Source organism: Phascolarctos cinereus, unplaced genomic scaffold (assembly GCF_003287225.1).
Source record: "Phascolarctos cinereus isolate Bilbo 61053 unplaced genomic scaffold, phaCin_HiC Scaffold_9;HRSCAF=440, whole genome shotgun sequence".
Taxonomy (NCBI): Eukaryota; Metazoa; Chordata; class Mammalia; order Diprotodontia; family Phascolarctidae; genus Phascolarctos; species Phascolarctos cinereus.
This window is the reverse complement of record NW_027556402.1, coordinates 231,749,395-231,759,618: the sequence shown is the minus strand read 5'-3', so window position 1 is coordinate 231,759,618 and position 10,224 is coordinate 231,749,395. Positions and strand designations below refer to the sequence as shown.

The window sequence follows — 10,224 nt, the reverse complement described above, 5'->3', positions numbered from 1 at the left end:
TTTTACCTTCTCTCAGGCAGAATATTCAAGAAGTAGTCTTCAGAGTTAGGATAAGAGTTATGGTTAGCAGATAGCATGGGTAATGATATAGCTTTCCCATCCCACAGTGATCATAAGATGCTGAGAAAATTGAAAATGTCAGAATCCATTCCAATTTCAGTTATATGACCAGAGACATGTGTAAACTACACAGACTGGAGAAAAATAAACACATGATCACCAAATTTCCTTATTTTATCAATTACATTCCATGCTCTTTCCTTGCTCCAAATCTTGATGCAGTTTATCGCGACTTTCTCACAGGTTAATTGCTCTTGAAGTAATGTTTCTCTCTCCATCTAATTTCCCCTGCTCCTTCTTTTTCCTCTTACCCCCTACCCACCATACTCAGCAGTAAAGGGAGGGGAACATGCTGCCAAGCACCTTAATATCCCACGTTGAAAATAACTCCCAGGAGGGAGGATCATCTAATAGTCTGGTGGCAAGCTGCCTGCTCTCTTCCCTCTCAGTCACTGACCTCTGCTAGGGGATATGTCCTATCCCACAGTAACCTTAAGACTTTGAGGAAATTGAAAGTGGTCCCATCTCAAGGAAAGATTATAAGCGTTTCCCTTCCCTACATTTTATAACTTTCTGTTCACTGGATTTGGGGAATCCTGATCCAGATGTAGTAGGCTACTTTTATATAACATTCTTGGCCAATTTATAGTCTCTGTCTTGCAAGTTATAAAGTCTTCAGGCTTATTTTATCTTCAACTAGTTTTCTCCAGAAACTTTTTTAGCTTCCAAAGTAACTCTCGCCTCTCGCAAGTCTCTGGTTCTAGTTTCTAGTTCACTTGGCATAGTGGAAAGAATGCTAGGGCTGGGAGTAAAAACTCAGTTTCATTTCTTACTAACTGAATATTTGTCCTTGGGTAACTTAACCTGAGACTCTAGTGGACTTATCTGTCCAATGGAAATTTTTCTACTCATCCTATCTACCTCACAGAGTTGTATGGAAATGCATTGTGAAAGTTATATAAATGTATACTTTCTATTACTATTTTTTAGAAATCTCATCTTTTTGATAGAGTTAAGATTAAAAACCATCCTGGGACAAGTCATTATACTGATATTATTCTTTTATGCTTAATGTTCTGCAGACTATTGTACAAGTAGATAAAATGCCTGCTTTTTTTGTAATGGAATAAAAGTATGGAGATATAAGCTCATCTACTGTAGGCATACTGAAATCATCCTCAGGATACCTTCAGTAGCAATCAGAATAACTGATAATGTTTAACTCATCCTGTTCCCACACTGTTTTGATTTCTTCTTTTGGTCTCTATATTTTGCAAGCTTTCCATTTCATGTAGTTTGAAGATTCTGAATGTTCAACGTGGTGAGAGCTATTCAAAATGATCTTCCATTTTTATGGAACAATGCTGTGTCTGAACAATGGTTAGCAATCATTTTGTCTTTGATAATAATCTGATTCTCATATGGCTTATTGGCTGAATTCTCAAGGATATTTTTTGTGATCTGTATTTGTAAAATGATAATGTGTTGACTGCCAGCTTATGAAAGATGGGGAGCTTCTATGTTTCATCTCCTCATCATGTCTTTCCAGGAGAAGTGAATTTTTTACAGTTTACAATGATACGTTGAAGAGTGCTTACCTTTTCAATGCATAATTTGCAGTGATCACTGTATCCCAACTCATTCAGGATAACTTTTCTATAATTTCTGATAGTGATCACTTGGTCTCTACCACCATTCAGACTTCCATTTGGGTAAACAAGTACACATAACCACCATTAGTCAATGCTTCTTTGTTGACATATTATTGAAGTCACGTAGCTGTGACCCACCCTTTGGATTCTACTCTTCAGACTCTAGAGTGCTGGGTTTGGAGTCAACTGGTTGGGTTCAGATCCTAGCTCTGCCACTTACAATATCTCCCTGGGACTCAGTTTGCTTACCTGAGGGACCAATGAGGGGTTCAGACTAGGTGTCTTCTAAGGACCCTTCCAGTTCATGGGATTGTAGCATCCAGTAGTAGTTGTCATAGCAAATCCCATATTAGATTTCTCTAACTGTCCAGTAGAGGGCAACATTTACCTTTCTTTTTCAAGTCAAAGCAAAAAGCATTTATTAAGCACCTACTGTGTGCCAAGAGCTGTCCCAAGCATTTGGAATACAAAGAAAGGCAAAAGACAGTCCCTACCTTCAAGGAGCTCACACTCTAATGAGGAAAACACATGCAGAAAACTATGTGCTAACAAGATATAGACAAGAATAACTGGAGATAATTTTAAAAGGAAGGCACTAAGATTATATGGGTGTGTGACCATGGGTGAGTTACTTAACCTCTGCCCGCCTCAATTTGCTCATCTATACAATGGGGGTAATAATAGCACCTACCTTTGAGGATTAAATGAGATATTTGTAAAATGCTTGGTACACAGTAGACAATTAATAAATGTGTGTTTCATTTTCCTGGCTCCTCTAAATCTATACTTTTTTTGCTCTCTCTTCTTTGTTTTCAGTCTGGTTTATGATTTCCCTGGCATTACCCTTTTTCATGTTTTCCACCAATACTTTTTTTGTTTCAGTAAGAGCTAGATGACAACAGGGGGCAGTGTTGCTTCAAGAACTATGGAAGGGGAACTCAAGGCGATCCATCCTAATAAAAAGCAGCTTCGGAGAGAAAAGGACCATTAATTTAGAGAGGAAAGAAACAAACCAGACATTTCTAGTTCATATCCAACTCACGGTCCAAGGTCAGAACTGTGTAAAACAGCACAAAGAAACCATTCAGAATGCGGGTTGCTGACATTAGGAAACGCATTTACAATCCCTTCATTTTACGATACCACTGGAGGGAGGAATATGTATATATGCATGTATGTATGTATATGTGTATATATGTGTGTGTATACACACACACACACATATATGTTCTTGAGCATGTATATTCATAATTACAGTCCAGAACAGGAAATGTAAGCATAGCAAGGATAGATTCACTGGTACCTGAAAATAAATGAGAGCGCTGATTGGTGAGAGCCATTCAACTGCCCTACATTGAACGATCGCTTTAGATGAAACTGCAAGGAGCCTTGTAAAAATCATCACTCACTTGATGCAAGAGGAAGCTGAGGCTTGGAGATGTTCAGTTGGCTGGTTTAAGGTCACACAGCCAGGTGGAACACAGTGTGGAGAAGAGAGTGCTGGATTTGGCACCAAGAGGAACTGGATTCAAATACCACCCATGCTACCTACTCTCTACCTTTGGGAGAGTTTGGGAAAGATGCCTGTAAAGTGAAAGAACTGGACTAAATGGGTCTAAAGACGAAGGGCCCTTCCCGTTCTAGGTTCTAAGGAGGCTGATTCCCTTTTTTGCCCCCATTCTACCAGACCGCATCTTACTTTCAGTAATAAACCAACTCTTGGACCATCTCCAAGATAAAGTGGCTGTGTGCAGAATTCTGCACTATGCCTTTATAGCAAATTATGTTATTGGGAGAGTCTCAGTTTGTTTCTAGTGCTTATGCTGAGCTTAGCCCTGTAACAGGCACTAAAGGAGAGGCACAAAAGAAATATAAAGGGGCAGCTAGGTGGCGCAGTGGATAGAGCACCGGCCCTGAAGTCAGGAGGACCTGAGTTCAAATTCCACCTCAGACCAAACACTTGACACTTACTAGCTGTGTGACCCTGGGCAAGTCACTTAACCCCAATTGCCTAAAAGCAAAAAACAAACAAACAAAAAGAAATATAAAGCAACCAACAACAATCTAGAGGCATGTTTTCAACACGTATCACTCAAAGGGTAAAAGGTTTGGTACAAGGTAGCACTTTTAAAAAATTGATGTTGGAATAAAAGCATAGAAAAACACCAATCACAATAAGGAGGAAGCCTAAGTTTGTAGAAAGAATGTTGGTCTCAGAGGAAGAAAGATCTGAGTTTGAATTCTGCATGAGGTATTTACTAGCTCTGTGACCATGGGCAAGTCAATTAACATTTCTGAGTTTTGACTCCTCATCTGTAAAATGGGGATATGAATACTCACCTCAGTACCTGAGTGCCTGCCTCACTGAGTTGTTGCGACGACTAAGTGAGATAATAGATGTAGTGGCAAACTTTAAAGAGCTATATAAATGTGATCTATTATTATCCAGGCCCAGCCCAGAGTAGGCATTTAATAAATGCTTGTGATTGATCAACTATGTGAAAGTCATTGTCAATTAGGGATGTGAAGAAAAGGAGAGGGGTAGAATCCTTTTCAGTATAAGATTTGGAACTGAAAGGGGGACTGAGGCATCATCTGAGAGTCCCCCTTCTAATTTTATAGATTGAAGACCAGGAAGATGAAGGTCACCTGGATAAGAACGGCAGAACCTAGATTGGGACCCAGGTTTCTTGACTCCAAATCTAAATCCAGGGCTGGTGCACCTACACATACACTCTCTCTCTCTCTCTCTCTCTCTCTCTCTCTCCTCTCTCTCTCTCTCCTCTCTCTCTCTCTCTCTCTCTCTCTCTCCCTCTCCCCTCTCCCCTCTCCTCAGCTGAGCTGACTCATAGCTAAGCCTTGAGGTCCCAGTTTTATTCAATACATACACAGCCTTCTGTCTCCAGTACTGGACAGTTCAACTTTCACACATACTAGTCCCTAGTTTCCTTCAATATTCAACTCAAGAGCCACGAGAGATTTCCAGGCTACTGATGCCCTTTGCACCCACCCCGCTACTACCTTGTCTCTATTTTGAATAGAGGTCCCCCTACTAATATGTGTATACCTCCCTTCCCGATATAAAATGTAAGAAAGCAGTTTTCTGCAATTGGAAAGCTGGGCCTGGAGTTATAAGGACTGGGTTCAAATCTAACCTCGGATACTTAGTAGCAGTGTGAATCTAAAAAGCCCCTTAGCTGTTAAAAAAAAAAAACAGGTGTGCATGGGGGGGGGGTGATATTACCAGCTAAGCATCCACCTCCCGGAATTGTTGTAAGGCTAAAATAAGATATTTGTAAAGCACCTGGCACATAGTATGCATCGAAGAAATGTTTGTTTCCTTCCTTCCTGGAGCACAGGGACCATTTCATTCTTCCCTTGCATCCCCAGCATCTACCACAGTGCTATATAGTAGCACATAGTAGGCACTTAAAAACGCTTGCGGATTGATTGGCATAATACACCAGGAATGAAAGGAAACGTAAGTCCTTTAAACGTCCCCTAGCCTCCTTTGTACTATCACCTAACATTTCCTCTCTCCTCACCTCCTTCCTGCACTCCTCTCTCCTCCGCTCCTCTCCTCCCCCTACCCGCCTCCGGTTTCCTCCTCCCAGTTTCTCGACGTCGAGCTTTAATTTGCATAGTGACCGCCCTCCTAGGAGTACAGTGGCGGACAGGGTCCCTGTCGGAGCCGACGATTGGTTAGGCATCCGGGGTTCATTTGCATGCGGGCGGCCCGCCCCGGTGGCCAGCTGTGCCGCGCGGCTCCGCGCAGAAGTTTGCCCAGTGCTGTCTCCGCGGCCGGTAAAGGACTCGCCGTCTCAGTCTGCTCTCTTCTTCCCTCTCCTCTTCCTCCTCCTCCTTCTCCTCGTTCTCTCTACCCCAGCCGCACGAAAGCCCTCCCCGTTCTGTCTGGATCCTTCCCAGGGAGGGGGACAGGCGCTTTGCTTTGCCAAAAGCCACAAGTTCTGCCGAGGAGGGAAGCGCGGGGAGGGCTTCCCCTCTCGCTCCGCCGCCGGCTGACCGCTCCTCCTAGAAGCCGGGGCGGCTTTGGCACCCGCTTCCCGGGATCGTCTTCACTCAGCTTCTCCTCGGAAGCGGGCGGGCGATGCAGGCCCCTGGGGCCGTGGGACAGAAGAGGAGGAGGTCGCCCGGGCGCGCCTAGAGCCTCGGCAGGCGGCAGCCGGCCGGCCGGCCGGCCAGACAGACGGGCTTGGGCCAGGCTGCGAGGAGGGGCGCACAGGGCCATGGAACTGTGAACGTCCCTTCTTCCCCCGTTCCCAGCGCAGAGCTCCGCGGCCAGGCTCCTCCATGGCCGGCACGTACAGCTCTACCCTGAAGACTCTGGAGGACTTGACCTTGGACTCCGGGTATGGGGCCGGGGACTCCTGCCGCTCTCTTAGCCTGTCTTCGTCCAAGTCCAACTCACAGGCGCTCACGTCGTCGGCGCAGCAACACCGGGGGGCGGCCTGGTGGTGCTATTCGGGCTCCATGAACAGCCGCCACAACAGCTGGGACACCGTCAACACCGTGCTGCCCGAGGACCCCGAGGTGGCCGACCTCTTCTCGCGCTGCCCGAGGCTACCGGAGCTGGAGGAGTTCCCCTGGACGGAGGCGGACGTGTTGCGGGTGCTGCGCAAAGGGGCCGGGGCGCGGCGGCTGCCCCACTTCTCTGCCGAGGCCGGGCGGCGCGTGGCGCTGCTGCTGCGCCGGGCGCTCATCCGCGTGGCCCGCGAGGCTCAGCGCCTGAGCGTCCTCCACGCCAAATGTACCCGCTTCGAGGTGCAGAGCGCCGTGCGCCTTGTCCACAGCTGGGCGCTAGCCGAGAGTTGCGCGCTGGCCGCCGTTAAGGCGCTGTCGTTCTACAGCATGAGCGCCGGCGACGGGCTGCGCCAGGGCAAGTCCGCGCGCTGCGGCCTCACCTTCTCCGTGGGTCGCTTCTTCCGCTGGATGGTGGACACCCGCATCTCCGTTCGCATCCACGAGTACGCAGCCATCACGCTCACGGCGTGCATGGAAAACCTGGTGCAGGAGATTCGGGCTAGGGTGCTGGCGGCCAGCCAGAGCCCCGACGGCGGGAGTGGGGAGGTGTCAGCAGAGGCTCTGGAGATGGTGATCAATAATGACGCCGAGCTCTGGGGGGTCCTGCAGCCCTATGAGCATCTGATCTGCGGCAAGAACGCTAACGGTAAGAACCAGGGCCCCACCGTTGTGTTGGGAGGGCAAGGATGGTGGGACTTATCCATTAGGATTCTCCTCAGGGGCGATATTTCCTAGGATGAAGACGCTAGGTGTGCTGGGGCTCTGGGGAAACCTGAGGATTTGACCTACAAGGTAACTGGGTTAGTATAACCCCACACTGTAGCTTCTTCAAAGGGGTCAAGCGCCTCTTAGGTCATCATCCGACTCTTAAGCCCGCTCGCCTTTGGAGGACCTGAAGCTGCAAAAACCGGTGCTTCTCTTTGGTATGGACAACCTACAGTGGCCTTCGCAGGGACATAATGGAGGGCTATCTTCTTCGGTGCTGTTTTTTGAGCTCCTTGGCACTATATTTAACTCAAACTTGAGAATCAGCAATACATTTCTATACATCTCGGTGCTTCCTTGGTCAAAGATTGGTTTTTGCTTCTGTTATACTAATTGCCCAGGATGGTTTCTAAGTTTGGACCCCTTCCCTGTGGACTGTGTGGATGGTCGCTGTCTGTGGTTCTGGCCCCGTCATCGCTTGGATAAGTACAGATGTGGGTAAAGTCAGGAGAAGTTAACTTGGTTCCTCCCAACCCTTTCCCCCCTTCCATTCAGTCCACCCCCACCCCCACACCCCATCCAGATAACAAAAGTTGAGAGCTTAAGGAATTGGACAGTGAGGTCCTCTTGCAATTTGCCCAGGGCCTGGGCACCCAGGTGAGGTGAAGGGCATTGGTTAAACACTGCATTAAGCTAGAGGCAGAGATTAGTCCTTTCGATTCCCACCTTTCCCAAAAGAGGCACTTTACGCCATGCAAGGGCCTGATTTTTTAAAAAGTCCTACCAACCTTTGATTATTAACAAAACCTCATGTGTTTTCCTGGGGAGGCCTTAACTGTATGGCGTGAAACATTCGGTGCCAGTATTGAAAAGCTAGACGTTGTAGGGCAGGTATGTACTTTGTAGGCAAAGGAGAGGGCAAGCAGGAGGAGGGGAGGAAAACCAGTAGTTGGTGCTCCTTAAAGAATGGCAAGTTTTCAGTGCAGGGGGCAAAAGGCAAACACTTAACCCGCCTTCCCTATAATGTTTAGTGTGTAAAATGTATTCAACAGCAAACTGCCTCCCATTCTCCAGTTTCAGGAGTTGGCATAATATTAAATATTTAAAGTGGTACTGTGCTAAGACATCCCTGTAATCTGATTGGAAAGCAGTTTTGGGGGCAGGTAGGCAAATGAGGAAATGGAAGAAGGCCAGACAGCACATTATAGAAACATCAGAAAGAGCTCAGTTCTTGTGAGGGTTAACATATTGAGAGAGCAGCTTTGTTTGTCTTCATCCAAAATCCATGGAAAGCAATAAAATTATTTTTTTTAATGGCCCAAGCTTCTTCTGTGCAGACCCAAGTGGGATTGCTCCAGTGTGTTTTTGTTTGTAATTATTGTATTGCTAAAGCAAATTGCATGAATCAAGGGACCTCTTCCCTCCTTCTCCTCCTCCCCCCACCAATCTGGTAGGCCTGCTGCTTCGGCCCCACCTGAAACCAATCCAGGGCTTTTGTGGATGTTGCCACAACTAGTAATTGTGGTTTTCTCCACACCAGCTTGGTGATGTCACAAACAGGAACACCAGGAACTTAGGCAGGCAGGCGATGGGTGGTTTCCAGCCAGTTTTCAGATTCCTAAGCAGGGAACTATGAGTTCCTCAAGAAGAGAGGACACTTTGGAGTTACAGGACAGCTCCTTCGGTGATACCAGCAGTGGTTTAGAATGATGATGGTGATGATGATAGTGGTGGTGGTGATGGATAGGATTTGTACAGCATTTTAAGGTTTACAAAGTGCTTTACATATATATATATGTATATATATAAAATCTCATTTGATCTGTACAATATCTCTATGAGCTAAGCATTACTATCCTCAATTCACAGATGAGGAAACTGAGGCCAAGAAAGATTGACAGGATTTGTTCAGTGTCATACAATTACTAAGTGCCTGAGACAGGATTTGAACTCCCAAGCCCAGTGTTTTAGCCGTACAAAGCAAAGAACAGGTGTGCTGCGGTTACTGGTGTGCATGTCTTTTATCTTTCCTAATAGATTATAACCTCTATCAGGGTAAAGAGATTTTCTCCCTTTTCCCCTTTCTGGCACCTAGCACTGTGTCTTGAACATAGTACTCCATAAATATTCGTTCATCGAACAATAAATAGATGAGGGTTGAAATTTGCCATTCACACACAGCTGCTGCCTGTGGTTTTCAGCCTCCAGCTCTGAGCAAGTCACTTGACCTCTGGAGTCTCTAGCTGCAGATGAAAATGGAAAATGATAGAGTAGGAGCTGCTTCCCCAGGTATCATGAAAATACAGGATGACCAAAACTGTGTCATAGATATAGTGCTTGAAGCACTTGGATACAGTACTTAACTTCAAGATCATTCAGTCATTAGGTCAGAGCTGGAAGGGACCTCAGAGGCCATTTACCAACCTCTTATTTACCAGATGAGACAACCAAGATCTATAGAGACATTTAGTGACTCACCCAAGGTCGAATGGGTAGGTAGGAAGGAGATGGGTGTAGACTTGAACCTGGGACCTCAGACTACAAATCCAATGCTCTTTCCATTGTTCCCCAGCTGCCTATTGATTCCAGAAAGCAGGTTTCTTCCATGAATTGTGGGTGCTCATACAACTGAGCTAATTCTCATCCTGTGTAAACTTTTGGGGGCTTTCCATTCAGGATGAGTATTTGATACTATCAAGGATATTACTTGGAAGCCAATTTATAAAGCCTTACACACATTAAAAAAGAAAAAAACTGACCAAAAGTGAAGCAGTTAAGGTAACTGGATACTGAGGTAGCAAACTTCTCCAATTGGAAAGAATATTTCCCCTTTTACATTTCACCATCTCCATGGCCATTCATCACCTCCTGGCTCCCTGCATACTCTTTTTGAATACATGATAATAGAGGGAGAGAGACAGAAAGGCTTGAAACAATAACTGGACTGATTTATTGAGTCTATTTAGACAAAATAAAATGAATGTTTAGAAGAAGAGCAATTAATTACTTCTTCCTGAAAGCTAGTTAGAGAGAGAAACAAACTGCTTGGGGAAGGAACCCAGAAATCCAAACCTTTTGTTAATATTAAAAATACCCCCAAGGCCAGTGAGGCTAGAGTTTGCACAGCTGAATCCTAAATGTTGACTGGCAGAGGAAAGGGGGATGGTTAATATTCCCTTGCCGGTCTTCCCTTTAAATTATATATTTATTGTTGTTATGCTAGCTAATCATACAGTATGGGAGTATGCATTTGACTCAGCTGTAT

At 45.7% G+C, this 10,224-nt stretch overlaps 1 protein-coding gene across 1 annotated transcript in view; it reads left to right on the top strand.

Annotated features, from left to right (window-relative positions):
* Positions 1-5,448: 5,448 nt before the first annotated feature.
* Positions 5,449-10,224, top strand: part of ABTB2 (ankyrin repeat and BTB domain containing 2) — a 193,733-nt gene continuing 188,957 nt past the window's right edge. The window contains exon 1 of the mRNA XM_020963910.2: positions 5,449-6,900. Within this exon, the coding sequence (XP_020819569.1) occupies positions 6,024-6,900 (877 nt within the window). The 5' untranslated portion in view covers positions 5,449-6,023. The remainder of the gene's footprint in view (positions 6,901-10,224) is intronic.